Source organism: Mastomys coucha, unplaced genomic scaffold (genome assembly GCF_008632895.1).
Source record: "Mastomys coucha isolate ucsf_1 unplaced genomic scaffold, UCSF_Mcou_1 pScaffold21, whole genome shotgun sequence".
Taxonomy (NCBI): Eukaryota; Metazoa; Chordata; class Mammalia; order Rodentia; family Muridae; genus Mastomys; species Mastomys coucha.
In genome coordinates, this window is record NW_022196904.1 from 40,604,254 (window position 1) to 40,619,253 (window position 15,000).

At 47.9% G+C, this 15,000-nt stretch overlaps 1 protein-coding gene across 1 annotated transcript; it reads right to left on the reverse strand.

Annotated features, from left to right (window-relative positions):
* Positions 1-8,399: 8,399 nt before the first annotated feature.
* On the reverse strand, positions 8,400-13,750 carry Dbx1 (developing brain homeobox 1). The gene is made up of 4 exons (XM_031384323.1): positions 13,203-13,750; positions 12,519-12,620; positions 10,366-10,568; positions 8,400-9,727 (listed from the first exon to the last, which is right to left on the reverse strand). The coding sequence occupies exons 1-4, from the start codon at positions 13,567-13,569 to the stop codon at positions 9,392-9,394; spliced, it is 1,008 nt and encodes a 335-aa protein (XP_031240183.1). The 5' UTR covers positions 13,570-13,750; the 3' UTR covers positions 8,400-9,391.
* Positions 13,751-15,000: the final 1,250 nt, after the last annotated feature.

Sequence of the window (15,000 nt, forward strand, 5' to 3'; positions counted from 1 at the left end):
ATCATCATCATCATCACCATCACCATCACCATCACCATCATCATCATCATCATCATCATCATCATCAAATGTGATGCAGAGAGTGGGAGGAAGACACCCAGAGGCCAGCTGCCTCGTGGCCTGCCTGCAGTGGGAGGTATTCTGATGTACAAGTGTGTGCTGGTGAGATGGGAGAGAGAGAGAGAAGAGGAACAGTTGGATCACTATGATGAGAGGTGGAATGGAGACTCGAGGGTAGAGAAGAGCAGCCTAACAGGAGTCCACGGTGAAGACCTGGCCTGTGTTGCCACTGAGGGCCATATCTGGGCCCAGTGCCATGCAGCAGCAGGGATCTGTGTCGATGTCTGTGACCCAAGTTACCAACAAAGGCCATATGGAAATCCCTGGCCTGGACTACAGCCTGGAGCCACATTGAAGGTTGCACAGAGCTGACGGCAGCACTCAAAAGAGCCTCTCCCTCTCCTGCACCTTGCCTGGGCAGCACAAGAGAGCTGGCCCTGCTGTCATGGGTGAGGGTAAGCTGACTGAGAGGGCCTGAGAGCAGGAGAGCCTGCCCTGCCCCTCGCCTGCTGAAGTGGAAAATTCTGGTTTCTTTGGAAAGTCAGTCATCTCAAACGACATTTTGCTAGGACGCATAGGTGAATGGATGTTTTGCCAGTGCAGACACATGAAAGGGTATTTTCCAGAAGCAGACACAGGTGAAGCGGTGCTTTGCCATAGCAAACACATGAAAGGACTCATGATCAGAAGGAATATAAATATGGCGCTACAGACAACGGGAGCTTCAGCGTTGGTTTGCTTTGCTCTGCCTCGCTAGTCTTCGTTGAAGACACACATGTTTGGGTTCATCTTACATTGTGTTGCTGAGCTAGCTGAGCTCTGCTTGTGGTGATGCCATAGAGAAAAAATCACCAGAGAACTGCTCCTGAGGTTCCGCGGCTTCTTGTCACTTCCATGGCCTCAGGCTGGTTGGTGAGCTTTGAGGTTTCTTGAGGATTGAACTTCCTTTGCTGGTTCTTGTGTGGTGACAGCCACATAGACTGGACTCCAGCTGCTGGTTTGTGTGTGGTCTGCCTATTGAGAGGACTGGACTACAGCTGCTGGTTCATATTTCATGATTGCTACTGGACTGAACTGCTGATATCCTGACAACGAAGACTGGACTTGCTTCCAAAGAGCAATTTCTAAATAGGTCTACTTGCCCTGTGCCCTAATAACCTTTCTTTTCCACTACCTCTGGTGGGTGGTGGGCCAGAAGGGAGGTTAAAGCACTTAAGAACCCTTATTAAAAATAGGCTGTGAAAAATATATGCCTTCAGCCTGCTGCAGCACTGGGTAAATTAGCCAGAGCAGTGCTGAAGAGCGCTCCCTGGTGGTGTGGGTGCAGGAGAGCTGGCAGACTGACCAACTCAACTACTATCCAGGCCCAGATCCAGGGCTTTGAGTTGGCCCACCCCAACATCTACCCCATTGATGATCTGCTGGATCATGTGAGGGGGCAGGTCCAAAGCTGCAGGATCTGCATGACACAGGGCAACAACAGAATAACTGAGAGGAGTCCTGGTGAGGATCAAGTATTGACAGAATAGCAGAAACCAGAGGCTTCAAACCAAACCAGTGACTCATTGCAATGAACATTTACAAGTAAAGATGTATGGACAGAAGGCTATACTGTGGGACCCACTGTGACATGCTACAGCTTCCAATACAAGATGTTTTTTTTTTTATTTTTTATTTTTATTTTGTTGGGGAGGTTGCAAAGACAGAGGGCAGATAAGAAGTGACAGAGAGATGAGTGGGATTGAGGTACATGATGTGAAATTCACAAAGAATCAATAAAAAGTTTTTTTTTAAATACTAATCCCAAATACTAAGGGATTATTAATCTTCTATTGAGGCAAGGAAAATGTACAGGACTCTGCTCACCCATGTGTAGGAGACCTGCTTTCCTAAACATGAGTTAACTGGATATGGTTCCTCACACCTGAAATCTCAGCATGGAGGAGACTAAGGTAAGAAGATTATGAATTTGAGGCCAGCCTTGGCTACACAGGTAGTTCTGGGTTAGCCTGGGCTACACAGAAGAACCCTGTCTAAAAGAAAGAGGGTAAATGGTAATAATCTCTGTGCTGAGGCCTACTCAGTGAACATACCTTTTGATCTCTCCTGTAACTATGGCTTGAGAGTTTATTATATTTACTTACTCAACTTTGGCATACAAACCTCATTATGACGGACATCCTCAGATCCCTCTGGCTTGAGAATGGGTGGTGCAGTACATGAAGAAGTAGAAATGGAAGTTTGCTCACAACAGTCAGAGCCCAGCTCTGCCATCCCAGAATGCATTCTGCTGAGTGAACCAGTGACCATTGGTGTGGGGTTGGTAGGAAAGGTATAGAGGTGTATAGGTGTCCTGGATGTTCACATGGGGTAGAGAACATACCCTGGCCGTTCATATGGGAAGAGGGTTAGCTGTAAATAATCCCCTTTTAATCACAGTCAAAACAGAGTCCTAAAACAAGATGCCTGTGCCAAAAGAAAGTGCTTCTCTCCCTTCCTTTTAAAATAAAGCCATCAATTTAAACTCAAGACAACCCTTTTCCTTTGGGAGATTGTTAAGTTGCAAACCTATGCAGTCTCTGCCAGGAAATCTATTTCCATATTTAATTAATATTGACTTTTCACATTTGGACTAAAGAAGCTTGTTTGTTTGTTTGTTTGTTTGTTTGTTTTGGCTTTTTTTGAGACAGGGTTTCTCTGTATAGCTCTGGCTGTCCTGGAACTCACTCTGTAGACAAGGCTGGCCTCGAACTCAGAAATCCGCCTGCCTCTGCCTCCCAAGTGCTGGGATCAAAGGCATGTGCCACCATTGCCCAGCTTGTTTGTTTGTTTTTTTTTAAAGGAGATATTATAGGAACATAGGTTTCCCACCCATTCCCTTAAAACAATTATTCATGAGGTGAGGCACCATAAAGCACGTGTGGAGGTCAGAGGACAGCTTGCAGGAGTCAGCTCTCTTCTTCCACCATGTGGGTCCCAGGGAATAAACTTTGACAGTGAGGTTTGATGACAAGTGCTTTCACCTCGGGATCCATCTTGCTAGCTCCCTGAAGGTGCTTTTTACAGAGAGAACAGATATGTACCAAAAGAATCCCTGTGAAGACCTGAGGTTGGTAGGTGGCTAGAGGTTGAGCTTTCTAGTTCCTTTACCATTAGAAGAAAGAGTATGCGTAGCCAGCCATCTTACTTTTGGGGTGATGGGGGGAGCCAGTCAGCCTCAGTTACCTAATCTGAGGGGCCATGGCAGGAGCAGTAGATGTTTGCAGCAAAGTGACTCAGAATCAGCTGTGACCAGTGCCCAGCACTGAGGCATTAACACCACAGGGTGGTGTGGCTGTGCTCAGCTGTCCTGCAATGATTATGATAAGCCATTGATTATATTTCACATCCGAGAGAAGCATCATTTAGAAACGTTTTAGGTAGGAGCCCTTTGCTCCAATCTGCTGTCAGTTCACTAGTGAAGGCATCTAGGTCTCCACCACACACACGCACCCGGAAGTATGTGCTTTTCTCTGTATTTCTCAGAACATTGTTCCTCATCCGTATAGAGCTAAATCATTCTCAAACGTTTCAGCAATTGTTCCACAAGGTCTTCTTCGATGTTGTCATTATTCGGTGGAAGGAAGATGGGTGAGCCAGAGAAAACCAGGTTGATCTACAAACCAAACTTCTCATCTGTAAAATGGGATTGAAGGTAGCCAGAGTGTGAATCACAGTAAGTGATGTGTGCAAAATACCAACAACTGTGTCGTGCCTGAACTATGTTTCTAAAACAAAAATAATAATGGCAGCTTTTCTTTGTGGCTGTGGTGTGTGAGACTGGGAAGGACAAGATGGTCTTTATTAAGATGTGGTTATTGTTTATAACACAGGCAGGTCTGAGGGAGGCTGGCTGGTGACAGTGGGACATTTGGCAGTCAGTGGGCGTCAGGAGTGGCACCCACATCGCTGAGAGTTCTCTTTGTTTTGTTTGAGTACTTGAGGCAACTAGAAGATCTTAATTGCATTTCACATCCTTGTAGGCCTAATAGGAAGCAACTTGAAGGAGGGAAGTTCATTTTGATGCTGGGGGACACAAGGGCACTGTGGCAGAGAAGGCAAGGCTATAGGAGGCTGCTAGCTCCTGACTCAGCAGATCAAATAGCAGAGAGGTGCTCCACTCCGCTTCTTCCTTCTCAATTTCGTACTTAACCCCGGACCCCCAGATATGGAGTGGTGTCACCCACATTCAGAACAGATTTTCCCTCTCAGTCAATCCTCTCTGAAAGTGTCCTTTAGACAGGCTCAGAAGTGTATCTCCTGGGTGACTCTAAAATCCAGTCAGGTGGACAAAGACAATAAGTTTGGGGGGCAGGGGAACCCAGAGGAGATTGTTGGCCTTCTATGTCTGGGGCTGAGTAGAGAGATCTCTGAGTGAGCATATGGGGGCTCATCAACATCCAGATCTGCCTGAAGCCAGAGAGAAGAGGAGGCCACTAACTAATAGCTCCCATAAAAAGAGGCAGCAAAGACTGAGAAGAGACACCTGGGACAAGGGAGTCAGGAGTCAAGGATAAGACCAGGTATCCTGGCCAGGCAGTGACATAGACAGTGGGTAAGGGGACTGCAGGCCTTGGGAGGCTAGTCCCCAAGGCCCTTTCCCATTTACACAGTGGAGTTTTCCAGAGACTCTGGGATGAACACTTGTCATGAAAACACAGCTGACTTAAATGTGGCAAAGACCTGGAACCCAAGTATTGGGAGGTGGAGGAAGGAGATTGGAAGCCAACCTGGGCTACAGAGTGAGACCTTATCTCAAAACAAAATCAATCACAGCACTCAGGAAGCCAAGGCAAAGCATCTCGTGAATTTGAGACTAGCCTGGTCTGTATAACAAATTTCAGATAAACTAGTGTTACGTAGTGAGATCCTGTCTCAAAACAAAACAAAAAGGAACTTCCCCCTTATTTAGTTTCTTTCTTTTTGTTTTTAAGATTTATTTTATGTGGGTTTTACTGTATAATGGTTTGGTCTGCGTATGCACTGTGGGTACCTGGTGCCTTCAGAACCGGAAGAGGGCAGAGCCGAGGATCCCCTGAGACGGAAGTTACACATCATTGTGAGCTGCCTCATGGGTTCTGGGAATCAAATCTGGGTCCTCTGGAAGAGGAGCAGGTCCTCTGAACCATTGAGACATCTCTGTGATCCCTGGTTTTCTTTACTAACTTAACTAATCCTTCCATTTGCCTCAAAGCCTTGTAACTCCCAGGCCTAAGGTTTGGATTCCTGTGTGTCTGTCCCTTTATTTCCATTTACACATTGGGCACATAGCAAGTTCCTAATGTGTATGAGGGGTATTGATGATACCACATTGAGACATATGTCCCCTTGTGATGCTCAGTCATTAGAGCTTGTTTTATGAAACAACATAAAATAAGCCACTGTCTTTCTCAGTAAATAGGGCTCTATGCATGCAGAAGAAGCACACACTTTCATAAAATCTCTGGAGTATTTCCTTTTCCTTTTCTGGACTATTTTTTCAGCACTTATTATTAACAGATAGTAGTATGATTTGTTAGTATTTTAAAAATAGTTCTGTCTCTTGTAATGCTACTTGCTTCAAATCTATGTAGCCTTATGATAATATTATCTGCAGTCATAATTTTGATATTGCTTGTGATGGCTATTCTCTTTTTTGGTTTTTCGAGACAGGGATTCTCTGTATAGCCCTGGCCATCCTGGAACCAGGCTGGCCTCGAACTCAGAAATCCACCTGCCTCTGCCTCCCAAGTGCTGGGATTAAAGGCGTGTGCCACCACCGCCTGGTGTGATGCCTATGCCTATTCTTGGTTATCACTTTGGCTGCATCTGAAATGAACTACAATCCAAAAATAGAGAGCATAGCTGTGAAAGTTTTTTTGGGTGTGTGTGTGGAGAGTTGGTTTAAAGTGAGTGGATCCATTTCCAGTCCTGACCTTTGAGGTAGAAAGATGCACGCACCTTTGATTCGGATCTTGAGGCTGGAAGACACACCTTTAATCTGGGCCACACCTTTTGCTGGAAGCCTATATAAGGACACGGGAGAAAGCCTTTGCTCTTTGCCTGCTTGCTCTCTTTGGCCATCTTCCCGTCTTAGCTTCCCAGGCTGGGATTACACTGATACTACCTGACACTACCATGCCACACTTCATGTTAAACATGCCTTTCACTTTCTCTCTTTTTTCATATATGTGTGGTATATATGTGTACATATGTGTATGGAGGCCTGAGGTCACAATGCCTGCCATTTTCTTCAATCTCTCTTCACTTTTATTTACTTACTATTTATTTATTTATTTATTTGTTTCTTTTCTTTTTTTTTTTCTGGGACAAGTTTTCTCTGTGTAGCTGTCTACCCTGGAACTCACTTTGTAAATCAGGTTGGCCTTGAATTCAGACATCTGGTCTACCTCTTGAGTGCTGTGATTAAAGACATGCACCACCACCACCACCCAGCAGCGTTAGTTTTTGAGACATGCTTTATCACTACATCTCATGGATATGTTTCTGCTGGCTGACCAATGAGCTTCAGGGGTCTGAGTGTCTCCATTTCCCCAAGGCTGGGGTTACAGGCATGCACCCTATGTAGCTTCTGGGGACCCAAATTGAGTGTCTTGTGCTTGCTTACATGACAGGTATGTTACTGACTGAGCCATCATCGAAGCTCTGTGTCAACCAAGTCTAGGTATACAATCAAGTAGTGTCAATTACACTTATTGAAATGCAACAGATCTTTAAAACTTTTTGGTGTTGTGAAACTGGACCATGGTGACTGGTTCAGTAGCTTTCATGTGCTGATTGTTTTGCAAATCTCATACAATGCAGTCCTAGCATCTGTCACTTTGTAATGGCTATGATTTAGCGTAATGCCCTTGAGGTTTATTGGTACTCAAGCAGGTGACAGAACTCCCTTTTAAAGGGTAAGTAATATTCCACTGCTCTATGTACCATACCATTTAGCAATGCTTGCACTGATGGGCATCTGAGCTACTACCCTGGATGAAGTGTATTGTTTTTTGTGGTGTGAGCATGGGGTGTTCTGGGGTCCTTTAACACCAGCCACTAAACCCTTCTTACGTCGGGCCTAAGTTAGAACTGTCAGCTAGAACTGACATGGAAGAAGTCAGCCATTTTTAGCCAAGCTCTCATCTCTGAATGTGTGGGTCCCAGTAGAGGAATCCCTTTCTCAGAGGAACTTGACCACATGTTGAGGAGACCTGGGAGACTTCTTGAACTAGAATCATTATTCGAACAAGCACTAGTCCTTTTCTCCAAGTACTCAGTATAAACTAACCTGGTCACAAGGTCAGGAGAAGTCAGCATGAGGGTTTGTGTTATTGAAGAGGAGGGAGAATGGGCTCACATTTCAATTACCAAATAAACTGCCTCCCTGAAGCTTGGCAACTTCTCTGACTATTGGGATTTGAGTTAGGAGTTCACAAAGAACTGTAGGTATGAGGTGGATGAGACAGAGACTAGTCTCACAGGACACAAAAGCCCCCTCTGGGATTCCTCTCTTAGGCAATGGCTAACAACACTGCTATGGAAAGGAGTCATCAGGCTGTTGCCTTAAAAACCTTGTAGACCCTGAAGCCTGGAACTCATATCTGGGCTCACCAGCTTTGACTGTGGACTGACATTTCCAGTTACAATCAGGCTACTTGCAAAAGGATGGGGATTAGTCCTTAAGCCTTCCAGGACACTAAGAAAAAGCTCCCCCTTCCAGGGGAACATGCAAACCACTGCAACTCGGGTTGCCTGAACAACCCCAGTGCCCTGCACTGGCCTCTTGTAGCCCATCGTTTCGGTCTGGAAGAATGGGAAGTTAGGTTAGTTGAGAGCCCAGCTTCTTGGTACCCTCTTACTGGAGTTGTCACTTGTCAATTAGCATATAGGGCTATGTTATAATAGTTTGCTGTGATGGTTGGTATATGCTCAACCTAGGGACTGGCACTATTAGAAGGTGTGGCCCTGTTGGAGTAGGTGTGTCACTATGGGTGTGGGCTTTAAGACTCTTATCCTAGCTGCCTGGCAGTCAGTATTCTGCTAGCAGCCTTCAGAAGAAGATGTAGAGCTCTCAGCTCCTCCTGCACCATGCCTGCTGGGATACTGCCATACTGCCACCTTGATGATACCAGTATCATCTGAACCTCTGAACCTGTAAGCCAGCCCCAATTAAATGTTGTCCTTATAAGAGTTGCCTTGGTCATGGTGTCTGTAGCTATAAGACCTTAACTAAGACATTTGCCTTCTGGGTATCCACGAGACCAATCACATTTCTTCCAGCCATCACGTTTTGTGAATTAATGATGCCCTTTAGCCGTCAAACTCATTCTACTTTTTTTATTTGGCATTTGTCCATTTGATACATATATACATATATAAAAAGTCTGTACATGGTAAAAAATACAAAATAAGCATTTCCTTATAAATTATGAAGTTACACAGCTACCTTTTAAACTTTAAAGACCATTGCAGAGAAAAAAAAAATAATGAGAGGGATGCAACCAGCCCTCCGTTATGGTCATTCACAATAACCTCAGTATAAAATATCCATACAAAATATAGATAGATAGTAGAGTACAGCTCAGGAAAGCTGCACAGACAGCCAAGCTGGGTGAAACATGTCGGAGAGGCAGACAAGTTCACACCCCAGTGCCAGGAGCTGGCGGTTTGCAAAAGGCTCCCCTTGAAGTGGCAGGACACTAAGCAGAATGCTAGGTAGGTGCACATGTCCTACATGTAGGGAAAGGTTACATGTTTCAGAGTAGCATAGAAACAGAGACTTGCTCTTCTCTACGGAGAAATCACTTCTTCCCCGCAAAGGAGCATCAAGAAATGGGAAGCTTGCTCACTAGCTTTCCCCTGAGCCCTTATTCTGTCTTGGAATCTCTTGTGCTCTCAACTCTCAAGGTGAGAAGACCGGATAGCTGACTGATACTCCCTGCAGAAAGTTGGCCATCCAGGAAGTTAGGGGTCAGAGGCTTGGTGTTTGACAGTAAGTACTGGCAGTGGGACTAGAGACACCCTTCTACACACACCCTGCACACGGTGTCTAAAATAATTTGCCATAAATAGACGCAATGTTGCCCTTGTGGAAAAGACCCACACTCCCGTGGGAAGGGCTGTTTAGAGGTGACAGCAAGGAGCAAGGAAATATCTCTGGGACAACAGAAAGGGTGGTGTCTCCCCTGAGAAGGTGGTGGATCTGTTGTGAGAAGAGGCAGGATCCGGGATCCTGAACAGATGTGGCCATGTGGGCGTTTCCTCTCCAGTTCCAATTGCAACAGCCCCAGAGCCGCTGGAGGGGCTCCTAGGACACTGTGATTTCCTCATCCTCCTCGCCCTCCTCATCCTCATCCGAATCAGAGAAGTCTGAGGGTTTACCAGGGCTGCTCGAGTGCGCTGGCGAGGCAAGCAGCGGCCCTTCCAGCAGGTGGCGAGGGTCTGGGGGCGCGTGGTAGGCTAGGCGGGCACCCGGACTGTCTTCCTCCTCATCCCCAGGGCCCTTCTGACCTACATCACTAAGGTCTGGATGAGGGTTTAGTTTTGTGGGAAGGGTCTGCTCTCGGCAGCCGCCGCTAGACAGGAGCTCCCGTTCTTTGGAGTTGCGCCATTTCATGCGTCGATTCTGGAACCAGATTTTCACCTGTGAGGGAAGAACCGGAAACGAGTTAGTGTCTGCTCAGGAGGAGGTGGAGGTGGTGGGGGTGGTTGGGGCAACGCTCAGAAGTCAGGCTTGGGGAACACGGAGGAGGGCGCTATCTTTCCTGCCCTCAAGGTGATTCCTGTGGAATTATTCCCCACCCAGCCTTGTAGGTCTGCTCCTCTTGTCTACCTACCTGCCGGTCCAGGCCCGTTCGATCGAATTCGTGCATTCATCCACTCGCCTCCCATAGCCATGACCCACCCATCCATTCATCTATCCAATTCATGTGTCCATTCTTGTATCATCCACCCACCCCTATGTATGCATACATGTCTCCACGTACACATCCATTTGCATACGTACCTATCCATGCATATACATCTATCTATCCATATATCTATCCATGTACCCACACATTCTCTTCGCCACCTGACTCAGCTGGGCGGGTGGGGGAGGTGGACCTAGTTAAGATGGATGGAGGCAGGTGGAAAAGGAGGCTGCTCTGGGAAAATCTCAAATAACTTGGCCTGTGTTTCCCCAGCTGCTCCGCCAGCCTAAGAGGCATCAGAGAGCTCTTGCAATTGATTGGCATGGGCTAGGGTGCCGCGTGAGGGTGGGGCGGTGGAGGCCGCGCGCACCTGCGAGTCCTTCAAGCCCAGCTTGGAGGCCAGCTTTTTCCGGTCTGGCTTGCTGATGTACTTCTGCTTCTGGAACGTCTTCTCCAGGGCTTTTCGCTGCACGTCAGAGAACACGGCTCTGCGTAGCATGCCCCGGCGAGGCTTGCCGCGAGCGGCCAGCGGCCAGGAGAAGGTTCCGGGGATAGGCACGACGCTGGAGGAAGCTGCGGGGTGAGGGAGGTAGAGAATGAGCTGCCTGTCCTGTAGAGCGGAGCATCCGCCTTTCCCAGGCTGTTTTCGCTAGCTTTCGCCCTCATTTTTTCCCTCGGGTCCCTTCATCTCTTTAAAGCACTCCTTTTTTTCTCCCGGTAGAGAATAGACCGAGAACCTACAACCTGCCTGAGTGAAAGGCGCTTTCCGCACAAATAACTTTCCCTTTCAACCGTGCAAACCCGGATTAGGAAAAACCACGAAAACAGCAGCCACAATTGCCTGTTGCTTCCCCTCCCCTCCCCCACTTCCATTCAATGGTTTTAGAGAAACAATCCGTACCAACCAGTTTAAATAGCAACAGAATAAAGTAAATTACAGAAATGAAAATAATCCCACAGAGACCACTCAGCACACCTCCACTTTCTCCCCAAGATCCATGAACTCGCAATCACGTTGGTGCCGTCCGTACCTTTTAAAACAAGGTATTTTGAGGTTTGGCAGACAGGGAAAAAAAAATCTGTTTTGGCTTTTAAAAAAATCCAGTCATCATCGTTTTAAAAAATACATATGATTTTTCTGCCTCCTCCGCCACGTAAAGAAATACAAGGAAATACGAGGAAAGTGGTTTGAATACAAGGAAAGTGGCGTCTAATTAGCACATTGACCGCTTCCCACTGGGAATTGGCGCTATGAAAAGGGGGGAGAGTTTCGCTTTAAGGGAGAGAAAAAGAAAAACAAAAAGAAACAGAGACGCTAACGAAGCGTGAATGGTAATTGTGTAGTAATGAACTAACCGCAAAAGGCTATGGACAAGCAGCGAGAGCCATATATTACCGGGACAAAAGAGATTTACACTCAGGCTAAACACAACTGCAGGCCGAGACCACTGGGAGAGCGGTGATGGCAGAGGCTTCTCTACCCCCAATCTTTCACATTAAATGGACACGAAAAGCTATTTATAAAGCTCGGGTTGTTTTTGTTAGACCATTGAGACCCGGGAGAAAGGAGCAAATTCCATTGTGGGCAAAAGCCTGAATGGTGGTGGTGGAGAGCTTCTTCTCTCCCTTAAAAAAAAAAAAAAAAGCGTCGCTAGTTTCTTTTGCTGATGTTGGGAGCGCTGTCCTGGTCCTGCCCTGCCCCCACCCACTGCACCCAGGCTCTGGTCCCTTCTTGTCTAGAGAGCTTCCCTGCTTTTTAAGCAGTTGTAAAGTGTTCGAGGCAATGCTTGAACACTCGTAATTCTCAGGATGAAAACTCTTGAGGGTGCTTCGCCTGTAGCCCAGGATCCAGAGCGGTATTCTGCCAACTGTTTCTTCTTCTACAAAAAGAGCCCACGGGCAAGATATGGGGTTGGGAAATCAAGTTGGCAAGAGAAGGTTGGGGTCGCGGGAGGATCTAGGCTTCCTACCCTTAGGCAACCCCAAGCATCCCACACAAGAGGGCACCCCATGCGGTCTTGTGGAGAAAAATAAATAAATAAAAGCAGCCCTGAATGAATGTTAACAGGAAATTAGCTGCGGCTGGTAGGTGTTTTTGGGCGGCGTGGAGGGGCGAGGGCCGGTCTGCGTGTGGCTGCCCGGAGAAGCTGGCCAATTGGTCACGGTGCTGAGACCTTTGTGGCGAATGGTGGCCAAGTGCACCAACTCTGTGGGAAACGGCGGCGTGAAGGGATGCCAACAGCTCCTCGCCGGGAAGGGAACCGCCTCAAATGCGGACCATGACAATTCTTGCTAATTTGTAGAGCAGGGAATTGGTGCGTAGTGTCAAGCAGTCACTGCTTGTGCTAAATGGGGTATCAAATTGGCGCGACGGATTCGTGAATGTTGTACGCCTCGCAACCTCTGAACCAGAGCGTAACCCCGAGGGGTGGACGGAGAAATACGACTTCTGGGTAGGGAGCGACGGGTCGGGACTGGAACGGGCTGTCCCACCCGGAGAGGAAAAACACGAAAGAGACCTACCTGGGAAATAGGAGGATCTGATGAAGGGTTGGAACGAGCCTTCGAAGTATGGAAAGGCGAACGTCTTGGGAGGAGGGCTCTGCAGTAAAGCCGGCGAAGTTTCTAGTAGGGTGAGGGAGGAGAGAGAGAGAGAATTTGGTCATGTGCTTGATCACTGCGTAGCGCGTCACGTACACGATCTAATACTGCAGCAGGTATCAGGGGCATCTTTTAAAACATATTCACTGAGTAAAATAAATTTGCCTAGCGTCGTCTCATTTGTGCCCCCATCCCATCACCATTCCTGAGACTTAGGAAACTAGGGAGGGGTAGGGTGGGGTGTTGCAGATCTATCCATAACAGTACAGACCAACACAATAAACGTACGTGTTGGTTTTAAAGTAAAAAGTCTCTTTCCTAGTCTTGAGGGCGGGAACGCAGATGCCAAAGCGCGTGCGCTGAGACGTCTGACTAGGGAAGTGCTCTCAATGGCCCCAGGGCTCAAGTTCATTTTGAGGATACCCGTAAAGCCTGCGAATTTTCTTCCCCCTAAATCTTCAGTACCTAAGTTTCATAATCAGTGACCTGGCCCTTGAGGTCTGAGTTCCTGCGTGGAACTGTGCACTAACAAGCGCGGAGGAACGAGTTTGTGAAGGATTGAGTGGATGTCCGGCCGCTGGACGTACATCGAGGGCTGTTACTTACCTCTTCTGGGCGCCGAGGAAAGGATGGCATTCACCCCAAACTTCAGAAACGTGGGCTCTCTGGCAGGGGAGAGAGCGGTCTGTGGAGAACTGCCCCGCCGGCTCCCGGGCCCAGGAGAGCCCAGGTCTGAGGTCCCGGAGTCGGCGAGGGCTGCGGGGGCCTCCTGTGTGGGGGGTGACAGGCTCGCAGCGGGTATGCTACGAGACAAGTAGGTGGGAGGCCGGCTGATACGGATCAAGTCTTCTACTAGGAAACTAGAGTGGCTGGAAAATGCGGATTGAAGGGACTGGGGCAGTGTTAAGGTGGGCGTGGGTCGCAGGAGGCTAGGGTATCCCGCGGGGGGCGCAAGGAGGCCGGGGAACATCATGGTCAGAGCGGGGCTGGTGCAGTAGCCCCCTTTCCCTTGGCCGGAGGGCAAGCGCCTGGCTTCCCGCCCCTCCCGCGGTCCCCTCTTCTGCTCAGGATCGTGGTAACCGTCCTACTTGGGCGTCTGCGAGTCTTCTGTGGCTCTCCGGTCCAGGAGATGGTTTTATAGTGGCCCGCCCGCTCCAGCGCTTTGAAAACTGACAGCTCTGACAATGAAGTTCAACAAAGTTCTCCACTCGGGTTTCATTCGCGGGAGGCTCCATGCTCTCTGATTGGTTCAGAGCTGCAATTTATGATTGGATTAGTCTTCATAAGCATGGCCCTCACAATGGGGCGGCAACAAAGGCCGGCGCGCATCAACGCTGTGCATCGACGGCCTCTCTACTATACAGTGAGCCCCCAAAGCTCTCGCTGGAGGTTTTTGTTCTGAAGCAACACCCGGGCTAATTAAATGCCTATTTAGAAGTTTCAGATGACATCTTGCCTCATAGAAAAGGAATTATTTAAAGAACGCACTAAATTTATTTGCGGCCCCCTATTGAGCCTAGAAAATAAATCAATAAATATTCATAGAACTACATCTCCAGGCTATCGGTAAAATAACTCTCCCTTGTGTGTGAGGGGCCGTGTGGAAAATTTCAAGCCCTTAAGCATGAAAACATACTGGTCTCCAGCTATTTCTCACTCAATGGGACGCATAGAGCAGATGCGAGGGATAGGTTAGAAGTCCCTCTCTCACCCCCAGGGAGACTTGGAAATAGAAACTCCAACGACAGTCCGTCAGGTTTAGGAAGATTTGAGGGGTGCTGTTTTGTTTTGTTTTGTTTTTTTCGGAGAGTAGTTGAATTCCAAAGTTGGTGGGAAAACTATTCACTTCTAATTCCCAATAACGTGGAAAGAGGGAGGAAGAGAGGGAGGGAGAAAGGGAGTGGGGTGGGGAGGAGAGGAGAGAGAGAGGGACACACACACACACACACACACACACACACACACACACACAGAGACAGAGACCGAGTGAATTTCAGAGAACTTCTTTGGGACTCGGCCCAGAGTGCAAGGCCGCTCCTTGAAGGAAGAGCCTGGCAGAGCCCAGAACCTAATCGGACTGAGAATTCCACTTGGGAAGGGCTCAAACCCTTGAGAGCGTTCTTCCTCCAGTAGCGCAAACCTGTCAGGGTCTCTTTTTCCCAACCTTTAGGACCATTGAAGTTCACCACCCTGACTCTTTGTTTAAGCCAGAGAGCCCTTGAAAGTTCTGGGTACACACTCCGGATATTAATGCCCGCACATTTATTTGTGCAAGCTTCTGAGTTGGGAGAAGAACTGTGTAAAAACAACAAGGAAGAGCTAAGTTCACACAGGGAAAAGGGTCTCCTAAGTGAAGTGTCTCCATCCAGAATCCTGGAGCGCCTCTCTTGGCTTTCCAGCATCG